At 44.6% G+C, this 21,581-nt stretch overlaps 1 protein-coding gene across 3 annotated transcripts; it reads left to right on the top strand.

Annotated features, from left to right (window-relative positions):
- Positions 1 to 1,741: 1,741 nt before the first annotated feature.
- LMO4 (LIM domain only 4) lies at positions 1,742 to 19,841 on the top strand. Of its 3 annotated transcripts, XM_082833968.1 has the most exons (5): positions 1,742 to 2,493; positions 5,228 to 5,466; positions 12,825 to 12,921; positions 13,319 to 13,474; positions 18,510 to 19,841. In XM_082833968.1, exons 2-5 carry the CDS (start codon positions 5,231 to 5,233, stop codon positions 18,516 to 18,518), a joined length of 498 nt encoding a protein of 165 aa, XP_082690094.1. In that variant the 5' UTR covers positions 1,742 to 2,493; positions 5,228 to 5,230; the 3' UTR covers positions 18,519 to 19,841. The 3 variants fall into 3 exon arrangements, with proteins under 3 accessions (XP_082690094.1, XP_082690092.1, XP_082690093.1); XM_082833966.1 differs by lacking the exon at positions 18,510 to 19,841 and having other exon boundaries at positions 13,319 to 13,792; XM_082833967.1 differs by lacking the exons at positions 1,742 to 2,493; positions 18,510 to 19,841 and adding an exon at positions 4,948 to 5,028 and having other exon boundaries at positions 13,319 to 13,792.
- Positions 19,842 to 21,581: the final 1,740 nt, after the last annotated feature.

Genomic DNA, 21,581 nt, shown 5'->3' with positions numbered 1-21,581 from the left:
TTACTTGTACATGACAAATCATAACTTAATTGCAGCTCACTAAGATCTTGTGTTATCTCATTTTGATTATTATAAATTATTAACAACTGAAGCTGACCAAGGGAATTATTTGTATTATTATGTGTATTATTTGTTTACGGGGTCCCTTTCCCCTTTTTGTTTATCTGAGTTTTCTTTACCAAACTTCAAGGAACATTACACGTTTTTAAGTTGGCTTTCTTTAATCACACCCATCTGCAGCTGTTTTCTGTACAGAATATTTTTAATTATTATTATAGTTTTAATGATTTTTAAAAAGTTTTTCATATGAAAAACTTCATATCAAGTTTTTCACAAAGTGACTTGATCATAAAAATGCAATTTTAAGTTCCAATCAATGAAAGTAAGCCATTTAATTTCGAGGTGCTAGAAATATAAAGAAAGGAGTATTCTAACTGGTATTTAAAAATGTCTTCTGCTTGATATTGTAGGCAATGACTATAGTTTCTTTTGCAGCCTTAATGTTGATGGTTTGAAAGACAGAAATCCCCCAACCAGACACTAAAACCATAGATGTTTAACATCTGCATTGTCTAGCCAGATTCTTCTGCAGGTTTCTTTCCTCAATCTAGCAGTACTGTGCGTGATACAGTATGAAAACTTGTCCCACAAGGCTGGTTTTACTTAATGATACTCAGCAGAAGGGCTTTGCACTTTCATGATAATTTCCACCAGAAAAATCTCTCTGGAACTTACTAATAATAATCAGACCTAATATTAGCCTCAGATCGGAGATTTATTAAACCTATTTGGCAGAGCAGATAAAGTTGAAGCATCTAGGCTGAGCTGCGGCCCTGCAAAGAGACACTCAGATTACCACCCTAATAGCATTCCTCAAAACTTGATTTATACTAGAAGTAACCTTTCTTACTCTCCAGAGGCTGTGAGATTTTGAATCTCGCAATAACTTCCATCGCTCTGGGGGCTACGAGAAATTTGGCCTCTCATCCTCTACGGTGGGGTGGATACAGGGGGCCAGGCTTTTCCCTTGAAGTTTTCCTCAACTTTGAACGTAAGGACTGTGATCTTTCTACCACCAGCAATTGACAAATACCTATGAAATGCCTACTGGGCACTTAGTTTATACTCAGGTTGATGGGGAGAAGCTTCTACCTTGTTAATGAAACTTCCACTAAGGTTCATAAATCTCTAACATCGTGAATTTAAAAAACAAAAACAAAAGAACTCCTCAGAAACCATCTCTTCTGCGTGTGTGCGAAGTCCACCGCCCTGAGATTTCGACCAAGCTTTTCTACCTCAACAGGAAGAGGCCCATTTCTGAGACAGATGTGAAGTAAGTTTCCTAAGGGGCTCCTCTCGGCGCGAGGACGGGCTATCCCCGAGGGGCGAGCGGGCGCGGGTCCCGAAGGGGCCACGTGAGCAGGGAGGGCAGGTGTGGCCCCCGCGCCTCGGCCTGCGGCGGGGGGCCGCGCCGGCGGGGTCGGCAGCGCCCGAGGGACTTCTCCCCACCTGATTCGGGCCCTCCCCCGCTTCAGCCTCCGGCGGCTCAGCCGCCTCACTCTCTCCCCCGCCCCCGGAGTCTCGTTTCAGTCATCCCTTTGTCCTTGCCCGGATTGGCAGGTTTTATTATTCCGCCTGAACAATCCGGCCGCCCAGTGGCTGAGGGTCGCTGACGTCGGCGGCAGAGCCTGGGAGTAGTTGGGATTTTGCTCTGTCAGTAACACATGTGTAAGAGCCGCGGAGGGAGCGAGTGAGCCGGTTAGAGGCCACCGCCGCCGCCACCGCCGCCTCCAAGCCGGGCAGCAGCAGCTCCGGCAGGGGCGAGGGTCAGGCGCGCGGGACCCCGCCGGCCGCAGCTCCCCGCCTCCTGGGCGCGCCCGCCCCCCGGCCTCCGCGCCGGCCGCCGCCGCTCCCGGGGCTGTTGTGTCTGCGGCCGCTCCCCGGCTGGAGGTGCAGGAAGCTCGGCCGAGCGGCCGTCGCCGCCAGCAGCCCCGAGCGAGCGGGCGGGCGGGCGGGCGCACGGGAGGGAGGCAGGCGGAGGAGTAGGAGGGGGAGCGGGAGGAGCGCGGGCGGGGCGGGGGCCTCCGGGCGGGGGAATATACAAAGTGAAGCCACATTGCCAAACTTGCAGCAGCGATTGCAGCAGTTGCTGCCGCTGCGCCGCGCCGCGCGGGCCGAGGGCTCCTGCAGCTGCTCGCGCGGAGCCGGAGGCGGAGAAGAACGACGAGGACCGAGACTGACGCTTCTGCTTCCCGGCGCCTGCCACTTACGCGGGCCCCCCCAACCCAGCCTCAGAGCAGCGCGTTAAAAAAAAGAAAAGAAAAGAAAAGCAGCCCTTAGCCCCCTCCTCCCCTTTCCTGCCTCTGCGAGAACATCCCCCCCCCCTCCCTCCACCTCCGCCAGCCAAGGCGCCCCTTCCTTGGAAGCCGAGCGGCTTCGCACGAATTTCGCCGCCGCCGCCTTTCGCAATATTGCAATATAGGGGAAAAGCAGGTAAGGGGACGGCTGGAGAGCCGCGGGCAGGGGAGGGGGGGGAGAAGGAGGAGGGGGGCGATTTGGGCCGGGGCTGTTTTCTTTGGCTTCCTTCCCTTGACCGTCCCAAATTGCAAGTAAACAATACGTCGGCTTAGATAATGCGCGAGTCCGAAACTACCGAGGCCGGCCTGCGAGCTAGGACGGAGGGCAGCCCCGGGCCGCCAGCTTTGTAGCGGTTCCTGCTTACAAAAGGGTTCTTCTTGGAGACGGGGCTGGTGGGGACCTTGGAGGCGTGTGGGGATATATTCAGTTCCAAAGGGAGAGGCAGGAGGTGCTTTAAGCGTTGAAGTCTGAGAAGTAGTGTGGGGAAAATAGTCACGACCCTACCCCCCGCACCCCACCACTATTTTTGAAACAGTGGCAGAAAGGATCTAAGTGAGCAGGATTCGGTATTGCTGGTTCTTTTAAAATATTCCTCTTGGCTTATAAGTCTTTTGTTCCAATCCAGGAGAAATCCGGTGAATCACCTAATTAAAATCAAGACATGAATTAAGCATCCATTTTTGTACTACAAATTGTCAGCGCTACGTTTGTCCCTCCCTTGGTCTCCATTAAAAAACACCAGAGACGTTGTTAAAGGGGGGCAGATTTTGCCTCTAGCTGCCAGTTCTGCTTTCTATTTCACAGACTACCTCAGGACCTAAATTGCTTGGCTATGTAATTACTAGAGTATAAGCCTATTTAACTTAAAAGCTTTCTTTTTTTTTCCAACTCTAAATGAAACTTGATGAGGGCCCGTCCTTAGTTATCAGGGGAGTCAGTTTCTGGTCAGTCGTCTTGATTCATCTCTTTTAGATTTAATCAGCATTAAGGTATTGCTTGTCCTTAAGAGCTTTAGCTAATGGGGTTACTGGATGCTTTTCTCAGTGTAATGTTTCCTTTTCAAAAAAAATATACATATATATTTACCTCTCACCAAAGATGGGGGCGGGGAAGAGCTTGGAATCTCCTCCCTCCTCCTCTTTTAAAAAGGAATTCAGAGCGATTAAAACGTTGGGCGGGGGTGGGCAGTTTAAAGACCTAGGGCAGGAAATGCAGATTCATTTGGGTTAGGGCTGAAATTGTAACAAAAAGCAATTCCTCGAGTAAATGCATCAGATAAATCAATTTACATAAAGGTATGATGCATTCGGTTAAATGCAATGCTAATGGGTTTTAGAGTGGTCCTGTTTCCAAAGTCTCAGGGTTTTGTTACAGCTTAATTGGTGCAGTTCTTATTCAGGTTTATTGTGCGGTCACTGGACACACGTTCCGGGACTCTTTCGGAGGAAATGTGTTTAAAATCGGCCTATTTAAGGAACACAAGTCCTTGTTTCGTTCCCTTCCCCTCGTTTTTTTGCAGCAGCCAAGTTGGGCCGGGGACAGGCAAAGTTCGTCCTCTCGCTTCTGAGGTATCAGCTGAATGTCTTGAGCAGATAGCCGGGAGCCTCGGGGGGAGCCCACACTCTCGGCTTACAGAGGACAAAGACAAAACAGGCTGCTTAATTGGCAGTAAATAACTTGATCTTTTTATAGAATAAGTGACTGGAGGAACACTAGGACTTTATTGGACTCAGGATTGGAGGCAACAAATTAATCGGTTTAGGCTAAGCTTTATAAATTGATTCCTATATTAGACCCCAGTTGTTTCTCTCGTGACATTCATTAGAAAGAGTGGGGAATTTTTAAAAGCAGTTTTTGGTGACAGTAGGTCTGGCTCAGATATAACTTGTGCATCCTTTAACAGTGCCTTCTCACATATTATCAGTAACGTACCCCCCACCCTTTTGGAGGAACAAAGCTCTACCATTTAAATTGCTGATCAAGGGCAGATTAGTGAGACCAAAGTGGAGAGTGTTTGTATAGGAAGTTAACAGGCATCCTAAAGTTCAATGATCTATTATTCTTGCCTGTGTCCTGCAAACGCAGAGAAAACACTCATTGATCTTCAAAATGAAATGAGATTTGGAACAATAATAGGAGATGGCGGTCACCACAATGGCATGTGAAAGGTGCTGTTTAAAATAAGAAAAACCAGTTTCGCAACTTTACACACTGCACCCCCCTCCCCCCCCCCAAGTCCCCTCGCTTCCCCTCCCACCACCACTCTCTCCATCTCCCCTCCGCCGGTTCTTCCCTCCTTCCCTTTCAGAAAGCCGAACTATTTCCAACTTGTGAACTGCAGCTGCACTTCCCCGGGCAGAGCTCGGAGGGAACGTGGCTCCGGCGGGGGCCGCCTCTCACTCCCCTCGGCTAGCGCTCGGGGCTCAGCGGGGCCCCGGGAGGGGCCGGGCGAGGCGGTGGGTGGGTTTGACCCTCATTTGCTGGAGGCGGGCGGCGGAGGAGGGGGCAGTGGGCGGAGGCGGGGGCCGGGAGGAGGCGCCGCGAGGGGAGGAGCGCGCCGCGGAGCCTCGCTCTCTTGAGTTTTGACAGTACCCGAGCTGAAATTGTCAGCGGCGGCGGGCGCTGGAAAGTTGAGAGGAGCTCGTGGCCCCAGAACAAAGCTTGAGAAAAGTAAACAGGCGGCTGCTGCCGGCAAGCCTCCCTCCTTCCCTCTCCCCCTCATCCTCCTTCCCGCCCTTGCCCTGCTGCTTCCTTCCAGCAACTCTGGGGGCTGGCGGGGGACGGATTCGCTCACTCGCGCGGCGAGTACTAACTTTTGCATCGCCCCTGTTTTGTCTCTCTCTCCCTGTCCCCTTCCCGCCTTCTGCAGACCATGGTGAATCCGGGCAGCAGCTCACAGCCGCCCCCGGTTACGGCCGGCTCCCTCTCCTGGAAGCGGTGCGCAGGCTGCGGAGGCAAGATTGCGGACCGCTTTCTGCTCTATGCCATGGACAGCTACTGGCACAGCCGGTGCCTCAAGTGTTCCTGCTGCCAGGCGCAGCTGGGCGACATCGGCACGTCCTGTTACACCAAGAGCGGCATGATCCTTTGCAGAAATGACTACATTAGGTAAGACTTGGCTGCCTTTCCCCGACATGGGCGGGCAGAGCAATGGCAAGGCCAAAGGTTACCAAGGGTTTTAAAGAAAGGAGCAGGGCATCTCTGAGAATACAGTGTAGCCTTCACCTCAAAAACCTGGTTGGCCGAAATTTAAGGGGTTAAAGAAGCATGTGTTAATCTTCCAATATTTAGTGGCAAATTAACGGCAAAGGCCACACGAAGTAAAAACTGCGCATCTGGGGGGACTGGGCTGCTAGGTGTGCAAAGGTTGGGACCAGGATCCTCGCGACCAGGATTTCACGTGGTCAGCCGCAGTTGGACCCTCCACTAAAAATAAACATTTCAAGTGGGAGTTAAGCTGCTTTCTTAAAGCAAGGTAGGGACCAACATAGGAACTTGGGAGACAAAAGACTGATTTAAAAATGTAAGTGTGGGTAGTGAGAAATGATATGCCGATGGTGATGGCTGATTATGATATTTACGTAAGCACTTTTAAACTTTTTTGAGTGGAAAACTGACTCATTCTTTGTGCTCCTTGTGAAAAATGCTGATTGCCCATCGGTTTAAAGACTTGTCATTCTTCTTATAGCAAAGAAACCCGAACAAGAAAAAAAAAAACTTAATGGTAATGTTTCTCTTTATATATTGTTACTTGAAGGCTCGCAATACTCAAGTGTTAGTGTGTGGTTTGTGATGTAGAATTTGTAGTTCAGTTGAGGAATGTTCAGATTTTGGGTTTTTTATTGTCATTTGTATCACTACCCTTGATCCCCAAAAGAGATTTAGGAAAAGAGGCTATAGAATTATACTAATCTTGCATTTTAAAGCAATGTATAGGAACATTCATATGCCCATGTAAGCAGCCTTTTTCCAACAAGTTTCAGTGCAATTAATGGAAAGAATTCAGGAGGTCAGGTGCCTATAGGATCTTTTCAGGTGAACTCAAGCTACTTAAACTCATTAATTTGAAAGGAGGCATTTGAAGGATTACACATTTAATTTGAGTAAATGGTTTGATAGACTGATGCACATGAATGCTTCTAGGAGGTGTTCTGTTTCAACATCCAGTAATTAAAAAAAAAAAAACAACAAACCCACACGCACACGGTTGATACTAGACAACCACTCACTTTTAAGAAATGCGTTCTATTAAAATTTGTGCCCTAAACCGTTTTCTTTATAGAGATTAGAAAGTTTTTGCCCTTTCTTCAGTGAGGGTGAATCAATAGATGAGGTATTTTGTTCAAAGTTTAGCTCCATTGTGATTCCCTGACTCTGCATCTAAAACTGCAGAAGATCCCAGTGCAGTTTGGAGCTGAGTATGGGTATGTTTACCCCAGCGATATCATTAGTGTAAATGATGGTATTTGGTTATTCCAGTAATGCACCCTATGTCCTCTTTGCTGGCCTCCTCAATCAGCCAAGTAAAAGAAATACAGGAAGGGAGAGGGCTTTTATTTTTAAATTAAGATGGCAGCATTAATTTCACGAAGTGTTCTTTCAGAAGTAAACGTTGGAAAATCAGCAGCAGCGTGGGTATAATGCTTTCTGGTCCTCCTTCCAAGCAATGCCATGAGCTTTGACAGTACTGTAATTAGAGATCAAAACTGGTAAGAAGGAGGGTGGTTTAAAGGGGAAAAATTGACAGTGTTGTTCAGAAGCAGTGAATGGTACAGATTCATCTCTTTTCCAAGTGCCTTCAGAAGACCTTCACTTCTGATTACCACTAATTAAAAAGAAGATGGGTCCACTTGCATTCCCTCAGGACAAGTTTAGGCAAGTGGCTTCCTGGGAATCACTTCCATTCCTTTCCTTATTCTTGGGAACAAATATAAATGCCCGTTTGGTGTTTTTCTGTTGGCTTAATGGAGCAATGGAGGATGTGTGCCCAGCCCCAAGACTTAATTAACTGGGTCCATATTCTCCCTTTCTTTCTTTTTTCCTGACTTTGAAAACTGGAACCACGCTTGCTGTTGAACTGGAGGCTACCCCGAGGACCTTAGATTTGTTCGGGAGAGCGGAGTTCTAGCTCAGTACCCAATAGATCCTTTCCTCACACTGCTCAGGGCTCAGCAGCAGACACCCCCCTCTCACCCACCAAGTTTAAGGAATCTCCTAAGTCTTTCTTCAGTGTTCCTTCTGCCCACCAAGATGCCGAAAGGGTGGGAAGGTGGGGAGGCTGCGCGTTCCCTTTCCTTTCAGCCACTCCCTCCTCAGTCTCCCCTCAGTCCACTTGTTGGAGGAGCTTTCAATTCTGCAGGGACGGCCGCTGAGGAGCGGGACTAATCCGCTCGCCGGCCGCCAGGTGAAGGGGACCCTTTGGCTCTTCGGCCCCAGCTGGGACCACAGAGCGATTTATTAAGGGGCTTTTAAACTGTCTGACTTTGAGGTTGTGGCTTTTTGAAAACCAGCAAGATCTGGCTAAAAAGCTTTGGGAGAGCTGGGAGGGGCCCGGGGAGGAGGGGGTTGTGGGGGGGGAGGGGTGGGTGGTGCTGCTTTTCCCCAGCCCCTTCCCCCTGCGCGACCAAGTGTCGTTTGGGCAGAGCTGGGCTTCTGCCTCTCCTCCCTCCAAGATTTCAGATAAAGCGGCTGCCTTGCTGCAGCGAATCCGCACAATTAAAAGCTTTAATTAGTGGCTCCTCCATTTTCTTAGTTTTGATGGGCTTTATCTAATGAGATCTGGTCTCTGGCTTAGATCTGCTCCGAATGACGTGTCCGCAATGAATGAGAGCTGCGTTGCAAACAAAACATTTAATTAACAAAATTGGCCTCTAAGAGAGGGAGGGATAGACAAGGGGGGAGGGGAGAGGAAAGGGAGGGTGGATCTTAAAGGGGCCAACGCCGGCCTGGCCCCGCCACCTAGCAAAATGACAAAAGTCGTTGAACCTTGGAAGCGCGTCCTCCCCCTTCCCCCCCGGTTCCCGACCCCCCAGCTCAATCCCAGCGCCACCAAGTAGCTTCAGAAACTCCGATTCTCTTTCTTCGAGTCCTCCTTCCTCCACCCCCACCGCGGGCCAGAAGACTGGCGCGGAAAGTGCAGCAAGAGGAGGAAGTTCGGAGATCGACGGGTGGGGCTCCAGGTCCGGGGAGGCGAGGCCACGCGCCGGAAGCTCGGGTGGTGGTTCTCGGCGTGCCGGGTCTCGCTCGCTTGCTCGCTGGCTCGCTCGGCCGGACGGGGGCCGGGCTGGGGGCTGACGGCGCCTGAGGCCGCAGTTCAGGCGCCCAGCCGGCCGGCAGCCTCGGGCCCGCGAGGGGGCGAGCGCAGGGCGGGAGCCGGACGAGCGGGTAGCGCTTTCTCTCCCCGGGCTCCGCTCGGGAGGTTCACGTGGCGCCCGCAGCCGCAGTGAGCGCCGCGCAGCTGGGGGTGGGGGCCCGGGGCGGGGGGATTGGTGGTGGTTGGTGGTGGAGGGTGCGTTTCGGGAGCGGGTAGCGTTAGGAACGGAGGCGCCGCCAGACAGCGAGTTCATTTCCCTGGTAATCAACAGCAAGCTGCTATATTCAGAGAATGCTGTCCCTTTAATTGAACAGGCTAGGTAATTAAATGGCACTTTTCCAATAGGACGTGCTAGGTAAATCTAATAGTTGGTTATTTAATATCACTTTGAAGTCTGCCCACTCAAGCACAATGACAGCACAGGAGCATGTGAACTATTAGCTAGGAAAAAAAAAAAAACCTAGGATCTCAAAAATTAATTAAATCGCATGCAATTTAGGGGGAACGTTTATCTTGATTTGTCATAACAGAATTAATTCAAGGCCTCCAATTCACTTGGGGGCAGATCTGTTACTCTGAATTAACCAAGCGTAATTTGGCTGATTTTTTTTTTTCTCCCTCCCCTCTCTAACGCATCAGTTGCGATTATTCACAGCCCCCCTCTTAAGTATCAATAGCTTCTGGTGCTTTTAAGGTGCTTGGTCTCTAGTTATTCCGAAGTACTTTTAATGGACTTGGCTCCAGGCATAATTTCTGGGTTGCGTTTTCTTTGTTACATTTAATATAGCTGGTGCAGAATTTAGATTAAATATAGGAACCTGCTGGAAAACCAATTGCTTCTGGATCGGTAGCTGTGGATGTGCATTTTTCTCCTCAGATAGGTTGCTGATATTTACTTGTAGGTACAAATGTATACCTTTCAGCCACACTCTTAGAAACCTACCTCTCTTTGCCTGAAAGCGGTTTAGAAAACAGCCAGGTAATGCTCCGTATCATGTGTATTTTGCTTGAAGTAACCAGTTGCAAGTAGGCTCACCTATTGGTCGTTGAAGTTAGGGAAAGATGCTAAGTATTATTACTGAACTAAAAATACAACTTGCTCTCCATCTCTGTCAGCAAGGAGTGTTGGAGCTGGCAAACAGTACTAGCACTACATGGTACTTTTCATAGGAGCAGAGCACCTTTAAAGTGTAGAGGTTTGGTGGGATTTCTTCCCTTCTTTTCCCTTTTCCCCATGTAAGTAACCTCTTGATGTTTGTGATTGATTGCATTGCCCAAATGCTGAAATATTAACGACCTTCTTGGACTGAGGACCCAAAGAAAGGAAACTGAAACCGATTCTGTCATCACAATTAAAGACTCCCCTGGCTTTAATTAGCCTGACCTGGGGTATATCTCCCCGTTGCTTGAGTTAAAGAGAAAAGAGCCCATTATAGTCCAGTCTGAGACATAGCTACTTAATTGAGCACCTAAAGCCTCAAGCCTTTTAAATCAAACACTGTCCTGGACAGTCCCCCTGGTTAGATAATTAACTCTCCAGTGCACAGAAACGTTGTTAAAACACACACACACACACACACACACACACACACACACACACACACAACTTTTCAGAAAAAAGGGTGGAATTCTAATGGTAGCCTTCCTCTCTGGTAAAAGGGATTAAAATGTGTTTAGACATGTAAGTTTTCTGCTGTGAGGCAGCCTTAAAGCTGTAGGCACGGAAAGATATTAAACTCCATTAATAATGTTGTTCAATAGCACATCGGTCCTGGGTAGATCTTGGTCATTTTCAAACTTTGTAACTGTAATTTCTGACACTTTAGGAATCCCGTGATTTTGTGGCTGATTGTTCCCTGAAAGGTTGTGAAAGTGGTGCTGGAGAAAATGAGATGTATGAAAAGCTTTTGGATTACATACAACTGCCCTTAGACATTGAAGACATACAACTGACTTCACTCAGGGTGAATTGTTAAATAAATGAACACTTAGGTTGGGTAATCAGATTGGTACTGTGAAAGGGGATTTTTGAGATGGAGTGTCACTGTGTACCTGTTGGTAGTGGCAGCCATAATTATAGACTCCTAGCCATTAAAATACTTCTGGGTTGCTGTAAGAGGATATTTGGTCCTTAGCTCAGGTAGGATTCTGTTCCCTACCCCCTTAATCTACACCGCCCCCCTTTTATCCTCAGCATGTTTTTGGCTACATCGACAGGTTTTTAATTTTATTCTTACCTGAAGTGTTTGAGTTGGTACCCCTTTTGGGGATTGAAATAGCCCTGCTGTTGACTGGAAACTCCCCCTGGCAATGCTAATTCTCTGGCCACCTCACCCTTCTGAGAACCCTCTTGTGGCAGCAGTGACGACCCACACTCGCAGGATGCTGTGGGTGAGACTCCGGGAGGCTTCATCGTTGCTCCTGAAATGGTCCGGTGTTAGTAAATGGCAGGCCAGCGGTCCCTGAGCTCCCACACGGTGCGGTCCTGCAGCTAGAGGTCCTGACTGTATTATTTCAGCTTTCTCTCTGTAACTGTTCTGATTCTGTAAGAACGTGTCAATGTGTTGCTGATCTCAGACTAATTAGTTTTGAAATGGAGTTTTGATTGAACTCTTCAAATCGATGCTGCTGCAAAATTTGTTTCTTGGGCTTCCTATTAAAAGCCATCTTAAGGGGCAGTTTTACTACTCTCCCTGTCGTTCAGTCGATACATTTAATAACAACTTACAGGCTATTTTCAATAAAGTGGCGACAGCAAATTAGTAGTTTGAACATGACAAGCCTCTTCTGCAAGACCAGATTCTGAAAACTCAAAGCAATTATTTTTATATAGAGGCATGCCACAATCATTCAGATTACGGGGTGTTCTATAGGAGGCTGTCTCATGGTTTGACACAAACTGCATTTTATGACTTTCTTTGGACAAGGAAGAAATGCAAGTATTAATATTTATTATGACACCGATAATGTTAGTTTGTAAGTCCTATTACTTTGTTTTTCATTGTTGAAAAGTGCCTCTCTCACCCTGCTTACTCGTTCCGATACCACCTTTCAATGTGAAATCATTTTGGTCTGTTTAGTAAATATTTGTGGATATTAAAGAGGGAAGCCCAAAAGCAAATAAAGCTTCCCAGTTTGAGTTGACGGATTTCATAAAAGCCAAAGTTCGGTGTTCGTTAAAATATTTTGTCACGCCTGTGGAAGGATGTAAGGCATTATGTCTATCTTTTTCTTCAGTACACCGCACTTCCTTGAGCTTTCCCCTCCTCTGCAGACTTCTTCTTCTCCCCCTCCTCCCCCCATGGCAGATGTTGTGGTCTCATTTGATTGCATAGGAAAACTGCAGTGATACAGCAAACACCCAGAGAGATATGATGACAAATGGGTCCAGATCCCGGTAAATTACTTTCTGCTCAAATCGAAATTTCATTCAGTTTGTTGCTAGCAGAGATGAAGTAATCTAAATTGTGGACTCAGGAGCAGATAGAGGGAAGTTGGAGCAAGCATTTCATTATCAAGAGAGAGAGAAGGTTAGGATGAAAGAGATGAGCAGAGGCAAATCTTAAGTGTTGACACCATGATTGAAAAGGTTAACCCATACACATTATATATCAACCTGGATAGCAGAGAGTTTCTAATGGAAAGTCTGCACTGATGGAGGTTTACGGGAGTTTCAATACACTGAGCATGATGTCTTCTTAGATATACAATCAAATCCTCTTAACCCTTTTGATGACTCATATCTCAAGATATGATTAAAGTACAAAAGAGTTCTTCATATAATTTCAAGGACACAATACATTTAAACTTCAGGCATGAATTGTATCTTTTTTTTTATGATGAACTCAGTAATCTGATAAAATGTGTGTAGAACAGAATTGTTTCATATTTGCTAGAGGTGTAAGTCAATATTTTGTTGAAACCCAGGGCACCCTCTTCCTCTGCGGTAGGCAGAAGTTAGCTGTGACCGCCCCCCCCACCCCCGCCAAAGGATTTTTCCCAGATGATGTAAATCACTCATAAAATTTGAGGCGGAGCCTAAGAATTCAGTCTCTGTCAAATGCATTCCAAAGGGAGGGCCAGAGGCTGGGGATTTCTTTCTCTTTCCTTGGTTTGGGATTATTCATTGGTGTCCCCGTCATCTTTGTTTCAGGTTATTTGGGAATAGCGGTGCTTGCAGCGCTTGTGGACAGTCTATTCCTGCGAGCGAACTCGTCATGAGGGCCCAAGGCAATGTGTATCATCTGAAGGTAGCATCTGCTCCTCCTCTGTTTTTTAAAAGAACCGTAACTTTCCTACATGGAGACAAAGCGTGTCTCCTTAGTAGGAACCCTGTTTTCTCAAGCCGCAAACATGGAAGGAATCCACTGAAATTGTTATGTGGCAGTGATGATTACACATCCACCCACGCCACTTCCCCCATGCCACAAAAGCACACACCTGTTTGTCGCTTTTCCCCTTTAGCTTGATCCAGTTTCTTGCATTTTGGCTTACTCTTTTCCAGAATCATGTTGAAGGAAAGAAAACACTAAGCCATAAGTGGCTCTCTGTACTTGACAGATACCTGCTTAAAAACAGTTTATAAACTTGTGACCAAGAAAGACTTAATTTGTACTTGTTTTCAGTGGATTTGCTTTTTCCTTTCAGTGTTTTACATGCTCTACCTGCCGGAATCGCCTGGTCCCAGGAGATCGGTTTCACTACATCAATGGCAGTTTATTTTGTGAACATGATAGACCTACAGCTCTCATCAATGGCCATTTGAATTCACTTCAGAGCAATCCACTACTGCCAGACCAGAAGGTGAATACCTAGTTGGAAGGTTCAACCTCTTCGTCTAGTGAGGGAGTTTTCCTAGGTGGTTGTGTTTTTGCGTGCCCTTTTAAAGAAATGTAGACTACTCATACATACACGGTTCAGAAAGAGAGGAATTGATGGGTTAAATCGTGACTCTTTTGTGGTGAAAAAAATCCTGACTTAATTATAGCTGTAGCTTTACCACTGTTGAACACATTATCACATGCAGAGTCAGGCAGAATGTAAAACTTGCCTACGACCAGTTGTTAATCCCACTTGACAATTTTGAAATTCAGAAATACGATGTGACTAGGTTATTGTGGGGGGGGGAAATTAGAACATTTTTGGTAGGAAGGGGGAATAAATGTCTTTGTCATGAAAGAATGATTTCTGCATTAGTAATAGCAAACTGAACACCTGCCTTCCTAACCCAATTTACGGTGCTTTGAATCTTAGAAGAGCAGTTTTACAAAACATTCTGGAATTCCAAAGGAGAGCATTTTTGTTGATTGGTAGTCCCATAATATTTGAGTAAGTTACAACTTTTTTTTAAAAGTTCTAGCTCTTGCTGATCATTAAAGATTAAATGTCTTGATTCTCGATCCACAACTGGAAAGTTTTTGGACCAGAGTTAGAAACGAGGAAATTATACAAATGTACGAATCATGTTATTAGAGGGCACTCCAGAGGGAAAATTGGTGATCAACAGTTGTCCAGCACCTGCAGTACTGTATAGTTTCAGATCTATTTTAATCTCCTTAGTAAGTCCTATAGCTATGCAAGTGAGTGCATTTTGATAACTGCTGTGCCTAATTTGTAACAATTACTGTCAACCTTCAGTTAAGAGACTGTTCATTCCACACTGGCCCAGAAAAGAGTGAAATGTATGACTCGTGCACATAATTTTATTCACATCATATTTCATACTGATTATGTATTGATGACATTGATTCATTTACTCTTTACAGCACCACTTGCATGGATATTAAATCTTATTGACCACAGATGAATTTTAATTTCAGATTGGTGATAGATTTTTCCATCAGCTCTGATAGTATGTTTGACTTTTTCATCATTAACCCAGGCAATCACACAGCACTGAGTTATTGCATTGAAACAAAAAGTGCACACTTCACTTGGTAATTCTTTATGGATTTACAATAGGAACTTCATTAATGTCTGTTGCAGGGATCACAAAAAACAACATTTATCTGCAGATAGGAATTTAGCGAGCTTCAAAAATCTCAGGAAAAAATATTAGGCTTCTTTGTCTTCCGTAATGCATTTTCTTAATGCTGTGTACAGGGAAAATGACTAATATTTGAAAATTTTTAAATTATACTGCCATATTTTAATGCTTATTTTTATCATTTTCCCTTACTCAAGTTTATGGAATGATTTTAAATGTATTTTCCATTGCTTTATTAGGTAAAGGTTAATTGCATCAAAATGTGTACAGTTTTCCTTATTTACTAATATGGGAACTGCATAGAATACTATTTTAAGAACGGAAATCTAATTTTTTATTGCAAATTAATCAGTCACCATTGATGAGCCAGTTCAAGCTTCTTTAAGGAGTGCCAATACATATAAATACTTACAGACCTTCGTGGTTTCAGTTGTAATTAAGTGAATCTATAGGGCTGAGTTGAGGACAATGAATGGGTAACAAATATTTTGAGATACCCATTTCAATGTAGAAGCAAAGCCATTTGTAGTTATACTTGTAGCCAAAAAAAAGTACAAGAATAAAATCCACCCCCCCCAAGGTAAAAGCTTAGTTTCTTTACAAATTATATCTTAAGTTTGTTGCTGCTTTTATACCATTTCTTTCCCTGACTTAGCAAGGCATAAAAAATGATACAGCTCACCAGCGTGCATGGTGAGAATTGAAGGATGTAGAGATAAGATGGAAAATGTAGCCAGACTGTGTAGCCAGACTGAATACAGGCCATAGCAGTGTTAGCCAGGGACTAAGTACACAGACACGTAATAAGTACGAGCAGCGTCTCACAGTACCATCTTACTGAGTATAAGATGATGTAAAGGGCTTCCCTGGTGGCGCAGTGGTTGAGAGTCCGCCTGCCGATGCAGGGGACACGGGTTCGTGCCCCGGTCCGGGAAGATCCCACATGCTGCCGAGCGGCTGGGCCCGTGAGCCATGGCCGCTGAGCCTGCGCGTCCGGAGCCTGTGCTCCGCAACGGGAGAGGCCACAACAGTGAGAGGCCCGCGTACCGGGAAAAAAAAAAAAAAAGATGATGTAATTGGGAGGAAAATTTGAGCAAAGTCTGGTTTACGTGTTTACGAGATTGCAAGTATTGTGCCTTTCATACAATTCCATACCTTTTGCAGGGTGGGAGAGGTCGGGCGTTCATTTTGGAACACAGAATATATGAGGCAATGAAAAAGAGCCTACCAGCGTGTATTTTAATGTTGGAAGCCTTTTAAAAGGAGACAGGTGGCCTTCAAAAATGAATAGTTCTTAAAAGGAATAGGAAATATAACTTAAGGATGTGTTCTTGTCAGACATTGGTGAGAAGCTGTGTTTTGGGGGTGACGTTAATTAAGAACATATCCCCGTTGGCCTAAATGTCTTACATTTTTGCCCTTGGTGCTCAGCTCACCATGAGCACAGTCAATTCACAAGGTAGTTTTTGTAAATAAACGTTTGGGGTAAGCTGAATGTGGTCCAGAGAGATATTAATGAGAGGGCAAGGGGGAAGAAGTAATGAAAACATACTTCCTGGTGGAGTCATAAACTGCTTTTTGGACCTGAAGAATGCTTTAAAATGATTTCCCCCAAACCCTGTGGCGTTTCTTTTCTGGAGGAGATGAGATGGGGAGAAATGACAAATAGCTCCATTTTATTATTTTCTTCTCTCTCATTCTCTATATTTTTGGTGGGGAAAATTGGACATTAATTTTGGCCATTTTCCTTCTGTTCACAGAACCAATTACGTTTTTAGCGCATGATGCATAATAAATATACCCAAACATCCTCTGGCTGAAAAGTAATGAGTTGATTATTTGTACATCCCTTCTTTAAAGGCAGCTAAAATTGTATGGAAAGTATAGGCCCCCATCATCTGGCCCCTTTCAACTTTTATCCTCCCGAAATTTGTTCCCAGCGTCTGGGATGTATAGTTTAGTTGTTGTTCTGCACCATTGGCTTTTGTATGTTCTGAGAAAAAATAATCTTAAGCTCTTAAATCATACAGTCTCTCTGACTGAAATCTCAGACCACTCTTGTTCTAGGATCTACAAAATGTTATAGCCTATATTGTCTGAAGGAGACTTGGCTCCCCTCAGGAGAATACTGCCTTGTAGAGAGAGAGTTACGTAAATAGAATCAAGAGTTGTGGTTTTTTTTTGGGGGGGGGGGTGGTAAATTTTTTGCCTGCTCTGGAATTCTTTCTTCCACTCAGGAGTGATGGTTTCATCTAGAATAATCTGTGCTTTTCAGTAAAATAAGAGATCACATCTCTTTGGTCAGAAGAAAATTTAGCGAGGGTTCTAGTTTACATACCCCTTCGCAGTTCCCCCCCCACCCCGCCCCGTAGTTACATAATTGACGTTGTGTGTGTGTCCATCGCAGAGGACATTTGTTGCTCATTTATTAAATATGCTCGCTGGCTGCTGCCGCATCTTTGTTCTGGACAGACAAATTACCTTTCTCACACTGAGCCTCCACTCTGGGGATTAAGCCTCTACCACTTTAATTAGCTTGGAAGTAGGGGGTTGCAGCTCCTAATAGACTTCAGGCTTTTAGTAAGTTGGGGAAAGGGTGAAATGAGAACTTCCTGGGAAGCTCACAATGTCATTAAAAAACCATAAAAAACTAATATCTATTATTTCATTTTGGTAATTGCAAACAGCTTGTATTGGACAACTGGATTATCAATTCTAACTTAGATATTAAAGTTAGACTTCCATTGAACTACATTCTTTAATTGAGCACAAGTCATTAACACATTACATATGTTTGATTCATATATTTACAATATTCATGTAATACTAAGTGGCATGGTAGGAAATACTAAGGGAAAAGAAGTATCAATATTTTTGTGTGTGTGTGTGTATACACATGCATATACACACATACCTATAAGCAGAGAAGGACATGGGTGCATAGACATCATATGGGGATATTAGAATAATCATGTTAACTGCCAGTATTCGTTTAGCTTTTTTATTAAGTGCCAGGCGCTGTTGAATGCGCTCCCTATATATTATGTAATCCTTATAACACCCTTATTATCCCCACTTTTTAAATTACTACTGTTTTTTTAAATGAAAGCTTCTTTATTTATGGCTGTGTTGGGTCTTCGTTTCTGTGCGAGGGCTTTCTCTAATTGTGGCGAGCGGGGGCCACTCTTCATCGCGGTGCGCAGGCCTCTCACTATCGCGACCTCTCTCGTTGCGGAGCACAGGCTCCAGACGCGCAGGCTCAGTAGTTGTGGCTCACGGGCCTAGTTGCTCCGCGGCATTTGGGATCTTCCCAGACCAGGGCTCGAACCCGTGTCCCCTGCATTGGCAGGCAGATTCTCAACCACTACGCCACCAGGGAATCCCTCCCCACTTTTAGGATGAGGAAACCAAGACACAGACAGTTAAGTAACTTGCCAAAGTTTACACAGTTGAGAATATTAACGCAAAACTTCCTGGGGAGGAGGAACTTGGCTCTGATGTGCCTTTAAGATCCTAGTTCGAGGCAAGATGTTACAATTCATTCCTTGCAGAAAGAAACTTGCTTTTAACAGAGTTCAGCAATTCATTGTAGAAGTTTACACCAGAAACTTTCTGAAAGTCCATTTATCGTCTCATTTTGTCCGCTAGTAACAGTGCAGAAGATGTTATGCTTTAGTTCTCCACTGCCAGAGTAAGTAGCGTAGAAAGCCTCTAACAAGTCACAGTTGGAAAGTAATCTATTAATAGAAGAAGCTTAGTGAATGTAGGGAAGACAAAAGCAGCCATGTTTGAGTTTTCATATCTCTCCAAGTTTAGCATTTTAGCTAAGATGCCCGTTTTTATTTCTTGCAGGTCTGCTAAAAGGTCAGAGTAATGCAGAATGCGTGCCTTCATCTCAGATCTTGTTCATCACAGGTGGATCCCATGTGTCTTCAGTAGACAAGTCACCTTTGTAGCTAGCACCAGTGCCAGCTCCATGCCATTGCACCTTCTTTAGTCTTGATTGCCCTTCTTGCATTTATTGGTGTATTAAAATGACTGAATATGAACATTAAGGACTCCATGAACCTGGGCTAATGGGAGACTGTAGAGAAAATGAAAAAAGATCCACCGGACGACATCTTTGGGGGGAGGGAGCTTGGGAGGAGGGAAATGACTAATGAAGCTAATTAAAAGAAGCATTCAAATCTGCTTTCTACCCTCATTAACAATTAGCAGGGCACTGGCCAGAGTTTGTACCCTGTGTTTTTACCTTAACAACATTCTATTTGCTCTTTGTATATTTAAGTGTTGTAAGGAAATGTGTTTCAATCAAAACTGAACATGAGATAAAGGAAAGAGATGTGGCTTTTGTGATATTCTATCACAAACACTTTTATTGTATCTCTGTAAAATACAATGTATGTATGCATGTAAGTGTTTTCGTCCTAATGTTGCTACTCCCATGGCAAAGAAAAAAAAAAAGAATGAAAAAAAGAAAAAAAATTGGAAAAAAAGTCAGGCTCATAGAAGCTACTGTGTAGAAATTCCCCCCTACTTCTAATTTGCTGAATGAAGAAAAAATCTTTTATTTGTGATATTTTCAGAGACATTTGCTCTAGTATGGTGTATTTAAATAATAAAAACTTAAAAGAAAAATATTCGATGGAGTTTGGGTTTAAAAACTGCTTTTTCTTTTCTGTGTTTTGGAAAATTTTATTTTTTTTTCCGTACCAAGTTCACTTTAAATCTTCGGGGGTCGAGGGAAGCAGTGGGTATATTTATTTAGCTCTGAGCCAATAAGGTATTCTTCAGATTACTTAACTATGCCATTTTTGGCAGGAGTACGAAGCCATGTCTCTAACGGAGTCCGTTCTGTAAATTCATAATATTCTGTTAACAGCATGTCATTACACTTCTGCTGTATCACAGTGAATCTTTTGTGTTTATATATATACGTTTGATTCTTCAGCTATTTCGTTTATTCTTTTTTCTCAGTAGGAAAGCCTTGGGTATTGATGGAAAGCATGTTAAAGAATGTGGCATAACCATCTTGTTCTCTTACCAAGTTTATAGCTTTTGGAGGAAATAGCAGTTCTAAACCATACCTGTACGGATTTTGAAGTTCCATTAGTTGTCAGGACCCCGAGCTCTTTTACAATCTTCTTTGATGGGTGAAGCAGCCATTTCCTGCTGAGCTTCTAGACTCGTGTGGTCTGCTGTATGATTTGTTTATTTTGTTTTGCTCTTACACTCCTGTGCTGACTCTGCCTTTCCATGTGTTTGGCGGAGGATTTGGACTTCATTTAGTAGTAGTCTTGAGGTACTTAGTCGCCCATTCTAGGCAGCAGTGTCTCCCCACCAGCGCCCAAGTTGCCTGCAGAAAACACGTGTAGGCCAAGGACTCAGTGGGCCCAGTGCCGTTGCTGGAAGGAGGAAACACGTGAAAGGCTGCCCTGCCAGGCTTGTAGTATGTGAGCAAACTCGACTGCAACTTCTCTTACAGGTTAATAAATCCAGGTGTGTTCATAATGCTCCTTTAAGTTTTATTTTCTCTTGTTCCAGAGAAAAGCTCCTGATATAGACCCACCCTCTCTCTGAGAATGGGAATTGGTTCTGCAGGGAGGTCTGGCTCACCACCTCTCAACTAGCAGTCAGCTTCCCCTTGGGATCTCCTGCTTCCAGAGATTCCAGGCCAAGAGAAAAAGATCAGTTGCTCCAACTGAAAACCTCCTATAAACCTTGTGTAGGAGAATTTAAAGGCAGAGTTAGTTAAAGTGAATAGTTTATTAGAGCTTTATAAAAAGAATATGCAGGAAAAAATAAAATGAACAAAATCATATAGATAACAATATCTGAGTTGCATCCTTGGGGAATTGCTAGGAACTAGTTCTGGTTTTTAACACCTTTTCTTTTTCCCTTCAAGATCCTTTAAGGGGGGGCTTCCCTGGTGGCACAGTGGTTGAGAGTCCGCCTGCCGATGCAGGGGACACGGGTTTGTGCCCCAGTCCGGGAAGATCCCACATGCAGCGGAGCAGCTGGGCCCGTGAGCCATGACCGCTGAGCCTGCGCGTCCGGAGCCTGTGCTCCACAACAGGAGAGGCCACAGCAGTGAGAGGCCCGCATACCGCAAAAAAAAAAATCCTTTAAGGGAACGTGGGACTCTTCAGGACAGAAAAGGAGAAATGTGTTAATAAGAATGCTAGCATCTTCTCTAATTCTTTTTGACATAAGCACTCATGTCCCATATAGTGTAGAAATTCAAAGGAGATAGTTAATAACTTTGTAGTCAGTAATATAGTGTGGCATTTAGTGATGTGGAGGGCTAAGGTCATTAAAGACTTTAAATGAACTATTATAGGGCTAGTTCCTCAAGCACTGCCGCGTATTTAATAACGAGCTTCTAAAAGCATTTCTTAAGTTGCAGACCTATAAGATTACAAATGTCACTCATGTTAGTATAATCCACATGCGAGTGATGAAGGCTTCTCTTTGATGTGCTAAATTGGAGAAGGACTAATGGAGCTATGAATATACAATAGAACATATTTAAGTAGTAGTCTTGCTTTAGGTAAAACACTACCTTGAAACCAGAGGCATTTCAAACAATAAAACCTGGCTCTAATGGGGATGCTCTGTGTGGATAGAAAGCTACTAAAAACACTCAGGTTTATTCTGATGTGAGCAGTGATTGTGTTCCTCCCCCAGCTCCAACATTGCTGGGGAAAAAAAAAAAACCACGAGCTTGTTCACCTTTCATCGTGACATTGGTGATGTTAGTGAGATGCGCTCTGTTCTTTTGAAAGGACTTATGTAATATTAACCACGTCATAGAGCAAAATGGCGCCAGTCTCTACAAGCAAGTGCAATTAAAAATAAAAGCAAATGTGACTGAGCCCAGCTGAACTCCTGATTAAAAAAAAAAAGTTTATGATACATATAAAT

This window comes from Leucopleurus acutus (genome assembly GCF_964270905.1).
Source record: "Leucopleurus acutus genome assembly, chromosome: 2".
Classification (NCBI taxonomy): domain Eukaryota; kingdom Metazoa; phylum Chordata; class Mammalia; order Artiodactyla; family Delphinidae; genus Leucopleurus; species Leucopleurus acutus.
Note: the sequence above shows the minus strand (reverse complement) of the source record. Positions and strands in the feature narration are given on the sequence as shown.

What these genes read in the sequence shown, in the direction of transcription:
- LMO4 (XM_082833966.1), top strand. Translation starts at nt 5,231, where the DNA reads ATGGTGAATCCGGGCAGCAGCTCACAGCCGCCCCCGGTTACGGCCGGC. An exon ending in TGCAGAAATGACTACATTAG is followed by an intron (nt 5,467 to 12,824) that starts GTAAGACTTGGC and finishes TCTTTGTTTCAG; the next exon opens with GTTATTTGGGAATAGCGGTG. An exon ending in GCAATGTGTATCATCTGAAG is followed by an intron (nt 12,922 to 13,318) that starts GTAGCATCTGCT and finishes TTTTCCTTTCAG; the next exon opens with TGTTTTACATGCTCTACCTG.